At 43.0% G+C, this 14,304-nt stretch overlaps 2 protein-coding genes across 12 annotated transcripts in view; one reads left to right on the top strand and one right to left on the bottom strand.

The window, feature by feature from the left end:
* ENOPH1 (enolase-phosphatase 1) overlaps nt 1-14,304 on the top strand; it is an 86,489-nt gene that overhangs the window by 31,076 nt on the left and 41,109 nt on the right. The window contains exons 1-3 of one of the 10 annotated variants that reach the window (XM_080675301.1): nt 6,883-7,079; nt 7,464-7,708; nt 12,179-12,216. The exons of 1 other annotated variant lie outside the window; for it this stretch is intronic. In XM_080675301.1, the coding sequence (XP_080531427.1) occupies nt 12,202-12,216 (15 nt within the window). In that variant the 5' untranslated portion in view covers nt 6,883-7,079; nt 7,464-7,708; nt 12,179-12,201. Of the gene's footprint in view, nt 1-6,360; nt 7,080-7,384; nt 7,709-12,178; nt 12,217-14,304 lie in introns of those variants that run through there. 8 more of the 10 variants (XM_080675298.1, XM_080675303.1, XM_080675302.1 and 5 more) reach the window with 8 other exon arrangements.
* Nucleotides 1,357-6,517, bottom strand: HNRNPDL (heterogeneous nuclear ribonucleoprotein D like; the record flags this gene model as incomplete). Of its 2 annotated transcripts, XR_013960941.1 has the most annotated exons (9): nt 1,357-1,625; nt 2,302-2,406; nt 2,779-2,871; nt 3,205-3,375; nt 4,080-4,194; nt 4,293-4,424; nt 4,890-5,051; nt 5,153-5,321; nt 6,087-6,517. XR_013960941.1 is itself a non-coding variant. In XM_080675174.1 (8 exons), 7 exons carry the CDS (start codon nt 6,515-6,517, stop codon nt 2,801-2,803), a joined length of 1,251 nt encoding a protein of 416 aa, XP_080531300.1. In that variant the 3' UTR covers nt 1,357-1,625; nt 2,779-2,800. The 2 variants fall into 2 exon arrangements, 1 of the variants encoding a protein (XP_080531300.1); XM_080675174.1 differs by lacking the exon at nt 2,302-2,406.

The following is a 14,304-nucleotide window of genomic DNA, read 5'->3' as shown; positions in this document are numbered from 1 at the left end:
ACTGACTGACAACATAACTTAAAATGAAAATATCCCTTCTGTTCTATGGGTGTACGTTTAAACAGAATCCCTTGCAATAGCCAACACTGGGACTTGGCCTAGGTGTAAGGTCAAAATAGGAAAACAGCAAAACAAGGCCTAGAGTTTTGCAACTTGATAGCCCAGCAAATACAAACATCATATGAACAAAGTTGCACCAAATAAAAAACGGCAGGTTCATCAGCATAAGTTTACACTTTAAGGTGAGGTCAACTATTCCACATATGAACATATCCCAACCCCCAATGGATAACATGGAACCATAAAAACAAAACTTAAAAAACCTTAAGTCCAGTAACTATACTTAACATAAAATTCAAAGCTTGGATTTACCCAGGAAATCCTCCCAAAATCTAGAGCTAAAGCTTTTTAATAATGCATCAAGATTGGTCTGACATGACTTGGTCACACTTAGATTTGCATTATAACAACACTCATAGTTTCCCCACTATTTCTTCCTGTCTGAATATGGCTATGCGTAGCTACTTGGCCCATGCACTAACTGCATTAAAAAAACGAGCTACTAACATGGCTTTTTCTAAGAGTTCACACCACATTAACACCCAATATAGCTTCCTAAGAATGCCGCCCCCCCCACAAGAAAACAATTGTTTGCTGCTTACTGTGACATACCAACTAAAACTAATTCAGTCACTACCTTTAAATACCTTATTTTAACTTTCGCTCGTTTTAATAACCTATCTGCCAAAATATTTGTGATAATGTAACTATTTTTGATAGCTTCAAACTATAAGTCCCACTAGTTCAACAGTGCTTTATTCCTGGGTACATCTGGACTTTTTTATTAAGAGAACAATTAAAGTCATGGTATTATTACTCAAAGGTCTTTCTAACAAACCACTTAAGTTAAAATATTTAACAAGTCACAACAAATGGCTTTCCAGAGACAGGAACAAAGCAAAATCTTTCCCATTCATAAAAGGAGCAACCAACATGCTTTGTGCCATTAAAGGGGTACTCTTCTTCAGAGCATAATCATTGGAAGACTCATGGTCTACTAGAAAGCTTCCACTTATCACAACACTATGACATGGATACTTCCATGACAAGGTCTCCAGATACACATAGAGGAAACATTTTGAAATGTGGTGAAAGCCTGTTAACAGGGAAATGAAGAGTGGGAGCATAGGATACAGCTAACAAAAATGGGAACAGGGTGACACTGTAGCTGGCTGTTCACAAGGGCCACAGTTTCTCCTTACAGACCAATACTCCTTACAAAATAAACTGTGCCTTAATTATTGCTTATTTAAAATCACCCTTTTTTACAGAGCTATTTAGTACCTGACGCAGAAAAACAATCACATAAGGAAGCATTTATTTGAGGTTTAACATGAAATCATACAAATAAAATTTGTATAAACACAAATCCACATTGAATCATAACACAGATAGCAAAAGACAAAGTAAAAACAAAAGAAAACTAATTGGCGGCTATATACAGTTGGACACGGTTGTGTCTTATACACTAGAAAGTCTTTTACAAAATAATCATCTTAGAGCAAGAGAAGACCAATCAATCTTCAATGTCGTCCTGCCAGATGGGTTACTTTAGCAATCTCCTCCTAAAAACAAAAACAAAATAGCAATTAGATTTGTGCAACTCTGACAAGCTTTCAAAGGTCCACTTTCATGAATTGTTTTAAGTCCTCACTTTATTCTTTTCTTCAATAATTAAAGATCACATGCATATTCATTGGCAAATGTGGTTTGGGTAGTTAGGAAATTCACCCGGTTTCCCAAATGACACCAAATTTAAATCTGTTTAGAAAAGAATCTGGGAATATAACTTTCCCATATCCACAGGTTGAACTGTGCTAGATTAGTCTACTAGAAGTATCTCTAGTAAACCAAGTAAAATGACTTTATGACATACATTTTAATAAGATTATTGTATTTCAAGGAAAATTGTTGTGTGCATATGATCTTTAATTTATATCCCAGATTTTAAAGTTCTTGTTTTGGTTTGTAGATTTCACTATTAGCTATAAAAAGAAAAAGCAAGCATTAAATCTTAAAGAATGAACACTTAAAATGAGGCTCCACAATTGAAATACAACACTAAACAGAAGACCAAAATGAGTAAGCTGTAAAAAGGCATTTATGTACTTTAACTCCTGTAAAAAACCATTTAAGTTAAGTTTAGACACTTAATCTCCAAAAAGATTAAAAAAGAAGCCAAAGTCTGAAGTTTTCCACTTTAATCTTTACGCTGGTACATGAAGTTGGAAGAGACCATACCACAGGACAGCGTTTTCTGGTGTATGCCTTGCGCTCTGCCCGCAACGTGCGACCCCCAGAGATAGACGTGGTCAGGGTGACACACGGCCTGCAATGAAGTTCCCGCTGGCGGGTACAAACAAGGTATAATGTCAGAGTTAGAAGACAACATTTGTGTTTTCCTTAAGTTTGTACCCATTTCAGTACTTTACCTGTTAATAGTTCTAAAAAATGTTTAATTATTCCTCTAGATCACCTGGTACACAAAGCAAACAGAAAAACTTTTAAGTTTTTCTGTAATACTAAAGAAAGTGAAGTGAAACTTTAAAGTTAAAGATCTATAGACACTTTAGGCAAAACAGGCTCATAAAGCAATTAAAATTTAACAACTTAGTAAAAAAAAAGGCTATACAATATTTTTTACTTGTTTTTATTTTGTCTATTGATCTTTAAATTAAATTAGACATTTCCACTGGTGTCTCATACTCTTATACACACCTGTTTTCTCCAATGTCCTCGTTTAGTATGGCTGATAATTGTTTTGGTGATTGCCGCCCCCTCGAGACGCCTTGCCATAAGTGCTCTGTTGGCCTATTTCATAAGACAAAAAATCGTATCAAGATAGTTCTTACGAAATGATTTCATTATATAAGTATACTTAAAAATTAAATGTATAAAACTACATGTCATATGTGAAACAAGATTGTAACAGCCATTATAAACTAGTCATATATCACATATTCTTGAACATTTATAACCAGAACTTTTATATTAGTAAAATCACTCTACAACTATTAATTGCCTTGTAAACATAACTCCAAGCATTTCAATAAAAGGGAAACCCACACAATTTTAGAATGGGGATTATAATTTAACCATGAATTTTAATACCATTGGTTATAAAATTAAGTTAAATATTCTTACCACTGTAGTCTGCATATCCCTGTCCATATCCATAGTTTCCATAGTTATACCCAGTATAATCATAGCCGCCATAGCCACTATAGTTTTGATCACCACCATAGGCACTATTGTAATTTCCATATCCTTGATCATAATAGTTATTAAATCCTTGGTTCCAGTTTTGGCCCTGACCTGAAACAATGCAGTGATTGTTAGGAAACAACTTTTGGACTCTCCCTCCCCAATCCTAACATAAAATGATGCATTCTGTCTCTTACTCTGCAAATCTTAAGCAGAAAGGGTATGTACACATTGCTATCTGACTGAAAATTACAAAAAGAGGGCAGAAAGCCCACTTGTGCTAGTATCATGCTTCCTAAACTGAATGGAAAACCAGGACAAAGGTGAAGAGAGGTAGACCATCTAACTTTAAAGCAAGAATTCCTAGGCCCTGGCCAGGTCGCTCAGTTGGTTAGAGCATCATCCCAACACGCCAAGGTTACAGGTTTGAACCGTCAGGGCACATACAAGAACCAAACAATGGATGAATAAATGTATGGAACCACAAACAGGTCAATGTTTTTCTCTCGTTCCAAAAATCAATTAAAGAAAAATTTAAAGCAAGAACTCCTCCCCAAGCAAACATATCACACCATGGTGTACAGTGTAATCTTCACTACATTTAATAGTATCATTTTTCCATCAGTGATGACACTGTCTCACAGTACCATTCTTGAAAAGGTGAAACCAGTAAACAATACAACCAAAACCTCACCCACTCAACTGAGCATTTCCCTGAAACAATTTATATCTGGCTTTACTTTCTCATGTCTTTACTTTTTCATATTTAGCAGTTTATAGCTTAAACAATTAACTCATTTCCCAAGAATTCTCACCTCGGCCTCGACCCCTAGTACCACCTCTTCCACCAGCTGCAGCACCTCTTCCTCCCTTTTGTTGTTGCTGTTGCTGCCTATATACCTCTTTGGGTTGGGCAACTTTGATTTCACACTATAGACAAATTTTAAAAAGCAAACAAGATTGATAAATCATTTCACTAATAAAAAGAAACTCAAAACCCTCATTTAATATAATTAAAATGGCTTTACCTTCCCAGAACCAATTTGATGATATCTGCTTTCTAACAATTTCTTTACTGGCTCCTCATCTGTATATGTGATAAAACAAAAACCTCTTCTTTCATTTGTTTTTGTATCCATGGGAAGTTCAATATTTTCAATCTGAAATTAAGAAGCACACTCAAGATCATCCAGTAATGGCAAAAGCTACCAAAAGGTCTTAGAATACCACAGGTCCTTTGCAAACTTCAACATAACATGATATTCTAATCAGATGACTACTATTAATGTTGCTTAATATCAACATCAAACTATGTGATTTCTCTTTTAAGTATACATTTAGAAGGGAGAGCAAAGCTTCCTTTATTTAAGATCCTCTCATACCCTACAGGTGCCACTAGTTAACAAGTCCAAACACTGACCATACCAAAACATTCATGTTTTCTACAAAATAAATTAGAAATTGGTTTGCATTACAGCACAGAAAGCAGTGATTCAAGTATGGTGACTGGAAGGACCCCAAGCAGTAATTTAATCCCATCCTCACCTGACATATGAATTCATTCTGTAAGAAGTGGGTCAGGGATGAATATTATATAAACACACATAAACAATCAAACAGCGCACCTCTCCAAAGGCTCCAAAATATTCTTTAATTTGTTCTTCTGAAGTATCTGGGCTCAAACCACCCACAAAAACCTTTTTGGGGGGTTCCTTTCCTTTTAAAGCTTTGGCCCTTTTGGGATCTATCAATTTGCCATCCAGTTTGTGTTCCTTCAGTTCCAAAACCTGGAAGACATATTTATTTAATCTGACAGCAATGTACAACCAATCCCCAAACAATTTGCAAAAGGCATACAAAAGTATCATCATGCAAAACACATTCCTACCTTATCAACACTAGCAGCATCTTTGAAAAGCACAAATCCAAATCCTCTTGATCGTCCAGTGACTGGATCTGTTTTAATTGTGCAGTCTACAACTTCCCCAAATCGAGACAAATATTCAGTCAGATCTTTCTTGCTTGTATCCCAGCTCAAACCTCCAATAAACATTTTACTAGAAATAAAAGTGTTTTTTTTAAAGGTTAGCAGCAGCCCAAACGATCACTTCAATTCAGGGGTTATGTTTAACTATGAAGTACGGGACGTTTAACCCCCAGTGCAAGTACTTTAACCCATGTTTTCAGATACTCATTATCAATAGACCACAAAGATTCCAAAGTTCCATCGAGGTCACTTAAAACACCTTACAGCTTGCTCTCCCACACTGCATAACGCAAAGTTTAAACGAGGACGAGGCCAACAAAATGTTAAACATTGTTCTACTTCAGAAAATCCAACTTCATAAACTAATCCCTCACAACTGAGGTCCCCTTCTTCCTCAGCTATCAAGCCAATGTTCCACCTAACGAACTCCTCATGATTTCTGGGGATCTGCGCACCAGCGCTCGCTGGCTCCTAAGCCAAGAGTTCTATAAACTCTCCCCAGGAAAACCGCGTGGGGCCCTAACAGACACAATGAAGAGGCGGCGGCAGCTGCAGCATGCGGCGCAGCGAGGCGGCCCCTCCCCCACGGCCCACGCGGCGCCTGCGCACTCGGGACCCGGACGCCGCCGCCCTCCGCCTCCAACCCCTCCGCCCTTCCCCCACTGCCGCGGGCCTCTCGAGTCATCCCCTCCGTCTCCTACTTTCCTCTTCTCTTCAAGCTAGTGGGGCCCCGCGGGCACGCGAGGAATCGACTCCGGGCAAGAATGTGGACAGCGCGGGGCTCTCGAGGAACGAAGGGCGCGCGCGGGGGGGAGAGGGGAGCAGCGTGCGGTACCCGTCATCCTGCTGATTCTTGCTCGCGTTGATCTTGGATCCCTCTGCGAACTCCTCCGTGTTGCTGTACTCGTTCACGTCCTCCATGGCGGCGGCGTTGTCAGCCGGCGGGTGCTGGCGCGCAGTTCGAGTCGCGGCAGCGGCGGCGGAGCGTTGTATGGAGCCGGATTTAAAATGGCGGCGGAAGAGGTCCGGGCGCCGCCTGCGCCCTCCCTTTATAGCCGCCCCGCCCGCCAATCGGGAGGGCTGCTGGGCGGTGACGTGGCGCGGGCCCCGGCGCGCCCCCTGCCGGGCAGTGCCGGCAGCAAGCGAAGGGAGCAGCGGCGCCAGCTGCCGCGGCCGCCAATGGGAGAGGCTGCGAGAGGCTAAAGTAGCGGGCGCGGAGGGGAACAATGGCGGCGGCACATGGGAGAGCCGGGGCGGGACCTCCATCGCGGCCCTCCGGTGAGGGGCGAGGTCGCGGGCTCGGGATGAGAGAAGCGTCGGAAGAGAAAAACGAAGGGGCGAGAAATCCTGGGTTCACAAATCCCGAGCAGCGCCGTCGCAGGGCCGAGTCCCTCTTGCCTGGAGAGCCTTTGTCTCTGGCGTCCGGTCCAGCCCACTCCTAGCAACAGCTGTCCACCCTGCCTTCCTCCGCCCTCGGTACCCCCGTGCGGAACTGCTGCGGCGGCTGCTACCGATGAGCTCCGCAGCCGGCCTGCTCCAGAAAAGGCGTCCTGCGCCCGGCGGATGAGGCGGCGAGCGCGCCTGCCGTCGCCGCGCGCAAGCGTGTTTGGTCCCCGCTCCGGCTGGAACCCGCCGACAGGAAGCGGCGCGGCGGCCCCTGCAGGCAGCGGCGCCTCTTCCGCTCCTGCTACCGGCGCGGGCCGAGAGGGGGCGGCGGGGCTGCCGAGCCAATCGGCCGTAACCACCGCAGTCAGACCCACCGGGACGCCGCGCGGCCTCTTTGGCTGACCGAGGACGGGAGGAGGGGCGCAGGCCCGGTTAGATTACAGTAAATATGCAAACGCGGCGGCGGCGGGCGGGGTGGGGGACTAGGTGTCGTAGAGGGCAGGGGGCACTCACGTCCCCGGCGCGCCACTCGCGGGGTTCCCGTCGGCACGTGCCCCGGCCTCTCCGGCTCGCCTAACCTGTCTGGTGGGAGCGCGTGCCCGCGCACTCGGCTCCCGCGCTTGCTTTGTTCCCGCCCCCGTGAGGCCCGACTTGACGGATGGGTCCGAGGCCCTCTGGCGGCCAGTCGGCATCGCTGCCTTCACTTTCCCCCGCCCCCTCAGAGCCCCTCCGGCCCGCCTCTTTCCCGACCCACGTGGTCTCGGCCTCCGGCCCTGGGCAGCTCCCTAGTTCAGGTCCCTTACTCGGTTTCCTTCTCCACTTTCAGTGGTGTGGAGGTGCCCTGTTCCCCTGTGCTTCAGACCGCACGTGGTTGACCGCCCCGAGGTTCTTGCGGAGCTTTCGGAAGCCCAGGACGGGTCTGGGGGTGCAGTCGGTGCCGCCCTCCCGTCCAGTAGGCCGATTTCCGCGGTAGCATCCGGTAGGGAAATGGTCGTGCTTTCGGTGCCAGCCGAAGTCACTGTGATCCTGTTAGATATCGAAGGTACCACAACCCCGATTGCTTTCGTGAAGGTGAGGGGCTAAAGAAGGCGGGGAAGTTTTAGTGCTTTAAAACAATTTTAAAGTATTGTGGACCTTGCACTAGAGACAGGAGAGGTAGGAGAGGCGGTGTGGCTTTATACCCACTGTGGGATGGAAGTAGAAAGGCTGCAGCGGATTGCGGGGTTGCTTGTTCTTATAGCACCATGTTACCCTACCCCGTCCCTGCCCTTGGTTAGATGCAGATGGGCGGGAAGGGATAGAGGTGGTGGCGGAAAAGGGCGGAGGAGGGAATGGTCCGATCCGCCGCTGCTGAGTGAGGCGAAGTGTGCTCCGCCTGCGGGGCAGGTGAGCGCTTGCTTTTTGCTTGATTCCACCTGGTGTGGCGGATATTGCAGGTATCCCTGATTTCTTGTGTTTTGTCCTATAACCTATTAATTTTATTAATATTAAATATTAATCGGATACAATATTAACTTGTTATACATTAATTTATCAGAATCAATGTTTCTAAAGTATTTTAATCCAAAAGTATGTCCAGAAGAACATTAGATCTATATGTTTATACTAATTATGCAAAAAAGGATTTCATTATTTAAATGCACTTTTGGGGAATGTTCTGTACATGTTGAACCAGCTTTATACTAAATACTAACTATTATAGAGCCTTTATATCATACACACCTACACACATATATGCTTTGTGAGTCTTCAAGAGAGCATTTCATAAATTTAGCAAAAATAGTTCTATCTTTTGAACACCTTTTACATTCTTCTTGAATCTCTGAACATGGAGCTTGGAAGTGGGGATTAGTCATAGTAGGTGTGTGAACTTGCACTATTTCCTGTGGCATATGAAAGGATACACAGTACTGTATACATGTGACTTGTACACTTGACTCATCCTCAGAAGTCTATATGTTCCCATTTTACTGATGGGAAACTAAGGCTCTGAAAAATTGAACAATATGCCTGGCATTTGAACCTGTATTATCTGGCTCAAAACTCATTTTCTATTGCTGCACTTGATATCTGAAAAGGGAACTGCCATTCTTGTTCTGACTTTGCTTGGCTGCTGTGTATGTTAAATGATACTGTTATATGAGAGCACTTTAAACAATATGAAGTACCATAAAGCATATTGTAACAAATTTCAGCTTACATTATTATAATGAGTCTTACTGTATTTGGGGGTTTGGTTCTACTCTCAGTGTATACTGTGAAAGTTGAGTATTATTAAAAATTGTCCTTGAAATATCCTTAGGAAGTCAGTCCTCTTTGAAGGCTGATTTCCATCTTTCAGTGTCATATGCAGCCATTTTTCCTTTAGGATTGAAATAATCCCTGCATCTTCCCTTGAGCACCAGAGAAAGTAGTTTGTTTATGATCAGGTGATGTAAGAGAGACTGGAGAAATGAAAGTGTCCCAGGGAATAGAACACCCTCATTTAGTGGAATGGCAGCAGATTGCCAGCACTGGTTATGGTTATGTTTCTCCCTCCCTCCCTTCCTCCTTTTTCTTTGTTTCTTTCGCTTTGCTGAGCAATTACAGTTGACTAGTTTAACTATATAAGGTAACACTAACAGTCCAGGTAGGATCTCTTAAAGAATTCCATAGAGCCCTAGTCGTTTTGGCTCAGTGGATAGAGAGAGCATCAGCCTACGGACTGAAGGGTCCCGGGTTCGATTCCGGTCAAGGGCACATGCCTGGATTGGGGGCTCTATCCCCAGTAGGGGGTGTGCAGGAGGCAGCGATCAATGATTCTCTCACATCATTTGATATTTCTCTCCCTCTTCCTTCCTCTCTAAAATCAATAAAAATACATTTTAAAAAAAACATTAAAAAAAAGAATTCCATAGAATGCTCCCAGTCTGGGAAGTGGTGTTCTGTGGACAGTCTGTTGCTGTATCAGTGCATGCCTCAGCCTTTAGACTCCAGGCAACAGCACACACTTGTTTTACTTACCAGCTATTATGTCTTTTTCACTGAATCATAGAATTGTCAAATTTCTAGAACAGGAAGGCCGGCTAACTCAGATTGTTTGGTGAGTGTTACAACCAGCTAATTAACTTCTTCCATGAGTTAATTGATGCCTGTAGGAATGGCCTGTGTGAGGATCATCACAACTTTGTGGGGACCATCACAACTTAGGGCAGAGCAGCAGTAGAACCCAGATTTCCATAGATGTTCTCAGTGCATCTGAGTCATCAAAGTCACCAGCCTTTCTCCTCACTGCAGGACATGTGCTCCTGGAATTTGTTTTGAGTTATTCACTCTGATCCTCTATAGTGGTGATCTCCCAACTTTTTTTGATCTTGTGCATCAGTAGAAATGGAACAGGCACTACCAGTCGAATTTATAAATTGTGTATACATATTTTACTATTACTAAGTTATAAATTGGGATTTAAAGATGAGATTAATAAGTATAGATAAATGTTATATTCCCTTACTCCATTGATTCATTTGCATGCCCCTGGGGTACATGCACCCCTTGGAGCCACCTCTTGATCTTTGTGGTGAGGTAATACTCATTTTCTAACTTTGTGCATTGCATTATTCTAATGTTTTTTGTTTGTATGCTATGAAATAATACTATCATCAGTCCCTGTGGTTATCCTGTCCGAAACCTACAACTACTGTTTGACTTTGGGGAAAATGGTCTGTAATTTGGTGGCTTTCTTGTTGCTACATGGTGAGTTGGAAGTAGTTATGTTCTGTGAAGTCACTGAGAACTATGTTAGCAAATACTGAATTATTGTCTGTAGAGAAAATACAAGGTTAGGTTCATTTGAATCTCTGGTCACAACATTTCCATCAACTGATCAACACATAACCTTGTTCTATGTGTTCTTAATTCATTAACATTGAACTCATAGCCAATGGCACTGTAACTTATGCTTTAACAAAGCTTATCCAGCATGTATTTTCTACAGAAGGCACATCAAACTTTCTTGCACTTAGGAACACTAGATAGTGCTTGGCCAATTTTAAACTGCACAATCACCAAAAAAGGCACAATATATAAAAAGTAGAGGCCCCTCGGCCTGGCCTGCGGGGATCAGTGGACCTCTGTGCTGCCGCAACCCAGCCTTACCCACCAGCTCGTCGGGCTCTGCCCACGGCGATCCCGCACAGCACAAAGTAGTGCGGGAAGTGGCAGGCGCTGGGGAGGAGCCCGAGCCCGGGCTGGCACTGCGCTGCTCCCGCTCATCCTGGGCCCGCTGTGCCTGCCGCTTGGGACTCTCCGGCGCACCGGGGGAGTGTCCGTGGGCAGTGGCAGCATCTGGCGCCCGTCTGTCACCTGAGCGGTACTTCCGCTGTGGGAGTGCACTGACCACCAGGGGGCAGCTCCTGCATTGAGCGTCTGCCCCCTGGTGGTCAGTGTGTATCATAGCCACGGGCCAGTTGTCCGGTTGCTTAGGCTTTTATATATATACTAGAAGCCCAGTGCACGAAAATTTGTGCATGGAGAGGGTGGAGTGTCCCTCAGCCCAGCCTGCCCCCTCTCACAGTCCAGGAGCCCTCAGGGGATGTCCTACTGACAGCTTAGGCCTGCTCCCCACTGCCAATCAGGGGAAGGCACCACCCCCATCACCCCCTCGCTGCTGCTGCCTCTAGCCTCCCTCTGCGGGAGGCAACCTGGCGACCAGGGGAAGGCGACGCCCCCATCACACCTCTGCTGCTGCCACTGCCAGCCATGCGGCTGCCTGAGCCTCGGCCCTCGCAGGCACCGCAGTTTGCCTGAGCCTCAGGTTGGCCCTGGGCAGCGGCAGCCGCCATCCGCAGCTTGCCTGAGCCTCAGGCAGCTGCTGTGGCTTTGTCCGGAAGGATAAAGCGTCAAGTCGCCGCCCACCTGCATGTGCTTTGCCGAGCATGCAGCCCCGCCCAGCCGCGCATATGCCTGCCGCTGCGCAGCCTTCTGCTGATCAGTCGTTATGGCGTGATGACCATTAGCATATTAGCTCTTTATTATATAGGATAGATAGATGTGGCACTAAATAGACTGAAAGGGACACATTTAAAATATGAGAGGTGAAATAAGGCAAAGCATTACCTTGTGTTAGGAATATATACATCTGGTGTTTCAAAATGATTTCTTTAAAGTTTTTACTTACTTTTAATGTATTTATTGGGTAACATTGGCTAATAAAATTATAGGTTTCAAGTGTACAATTCTGTAATACATCATCTGTATATTGTGTTGTGTGTTCACCACACCAAGTCAATTCTCCTTTCATCACCATTTATCATTCCCACCCCTTACTCTATTCTACCTTCCCCTTTCTCTCTGGTAATCAACATACTGTTGTCCATGTCTGAGTTTTGTTAGTTTTTTGCTTAATCTCTTCACCTTTTTCACCCAGCTCCCTCCCCTCTGACAACTGTCAATCTGTTCTCTATCAATTAATTTTTCTATTTTATTTGTTAGTTTATTTTGTTCATTAGATTCTGCATATGTGAAATTGTATGGTACTTATCTTTCTCTGACTATTTCACTTAGCATAATACTATCCAGGGACATCCATGCTGTTGCACAAGGTAAGATTTCCTTCTTTTTTTACTGCCGAGTAGTATTCCATTGCTTAAATGTAGCACAGCTTTTTTAGCCACTCATCTACTAATGGACATTTGGGATGCTTTCAAATCTTGGCTATAGTAAATATGCTGCAGTGAATATAGGGGTGGACATATTCTTTTAAATTCATGTTTTGGGTTTCTTTGGACATATTTCCAGAAGTAGAATTGCTGGGTCATAGGAGTTCCATTTTTAATTGCTTGAGGTAACTCCATACTGTTTTCCTCAGTGGTTGTGCGAATCTGTAAGCATTACCACCAACAGTACAAGAGGGTTCCCTTTTCTCAACATCCTCCCCAACACTTGTTTGTAAATTTATTGATGATAGCCATTCTGACAGGTGTGAATGATATGTCATTGTGGTTTTAATTTGCATTTCTCTGGTGAATAGTGACATTGAGCATCTTTTCATGTCTGTATGTCCTCTTTGGAGAAGTGTCCTTTGCCCATTTTTAAGTGGATTGTTTGTTGTTGTTGTTTTTGGTGTTGAGTTTTATAAATTCTTATATATTTTTTTAACATATATTTTTTCAGAGAGGTTGGGAGAGGGAGACATAGAAACATCAATGATGAGAGAGAATCATAGATTGACTGACTCCTGCATGACCCCTACTGGGGATTGAGCCCACAACCCGTGCATGTGCCCTGACCGGGAATTTAACAGTGACCTCCTGGTTCATAGTTCGATGCTCAACCACTGAACCACACTGGCCAGGTGTTCTACTTCACTGTGCAAAAACTTTTTAGATTGATAGATCCCCATTCATTTATTTTTTATTTTGTTTATCTTGCCCAGGGAGATATATCATTAAAAAATATTACTGTGAGAAATGTCTGAGGTTTTATAGCCTATATTTTCTTCTAGGATTTTTATGGTTTTGAGTTTAACATATAAGTCTTTAATCCACTTTGAGTTTATTTTTGTGTATGGTGTAAGAAGGTGGTCTGGATTCTTTTCTTTTCTTTTTTTTTTGCATGGATCTGCCCAATTTTCCCAGCATCATTTATTGAATAGACTATTTTTACACATTGTATATTCTTGCCTCCTTTGTCAAATATTAATTGAATTTATTTCTGGGCTCTCTATTCTGTTCCATTAATCTGTGTGTTTGGTTTTATGCCAGTAGCATGCTGTTTTAATTACTATGGCCTGGTAGTCTAGTTTGATAGCAGGTAGCATGATTCCTCCAACTTTGTTCTTTCTCAAGATTGCTGGGTCTTCTGTGGTTTCATATAAATTTTTGGAATATTTCTTCAAGATCTGTGAAATACACCATTGGTATCTTGATAGGAATTGCATTGAATCTGTAGATTTACTTGTTATAAACTTGCAAACATTGTAGAAGAGTATAACATAGAGAATGAAGGCCTCCCATATTCTCCTGAGATGACTGCTTAGGAGTTTGGCAAATAGTCCTTCTGATTTTTTTCCCTATGCATAAAGTCATTTAGATCCTTGAAAGAAATGTAATCAGATCAATCCCAAAATAGATACCAATTTTAATATATAACTCCTACTTTTTAAATGCATAGATAGGCCTTTATCTTACTCAGATAAACTTTTTAAGGCTATCCTATGATTAGCTCTGTAAAGTCCTACTTTGTCTGATGGTTCTTGAAATTTTCTATCCTTACAGCTCATCCCATGTCACCCTTTCACTAAAGAAAAAAAGTATTCTTTTTCCCTCAAAAGCTTATTTTTTAATAAAAATTTTTATACATTTATTAACTCATTTAATTTCCATATTGGTGTGGTGGAGGTGGAAGGCAGCTCACCCTTATCTTATTGCACCTGGTTCTCTATCACCTCTCTAAAGAATTATGTGGAGCCCTGGCCGGTGTGGCATAGTTGGTTAAGTGGCATCCCATGCACCGAAAGGTCAAACCCAGGTTGCAGGTTTGGTTCCTGATTGGGGTGTATACGGGAGGCACCAATCGGTGTTTCTCTCTCTCCCTCTCTAAAATAAATCAATAAAAACATATTTTAAAATGTGGATGAACAGAGTTAAAAAAAAAAATCACTTTTTTTTTGTTTTATTTTTTTAAAGGAA

This window comes from Plecotus auritus, assembly GCF_963455305.1.
Source record: "Plecotus auritus genome assembly, chromosome: 1".
NCBI lineage: Eukaryota > Metazoa > Chordata > Mammalia > Chiroptera > Vespertilionidae > Plecotus > Plecotus auritus.
This window is presented reverse-complemented; position numbering and strand designations above follow the sequence as displayed.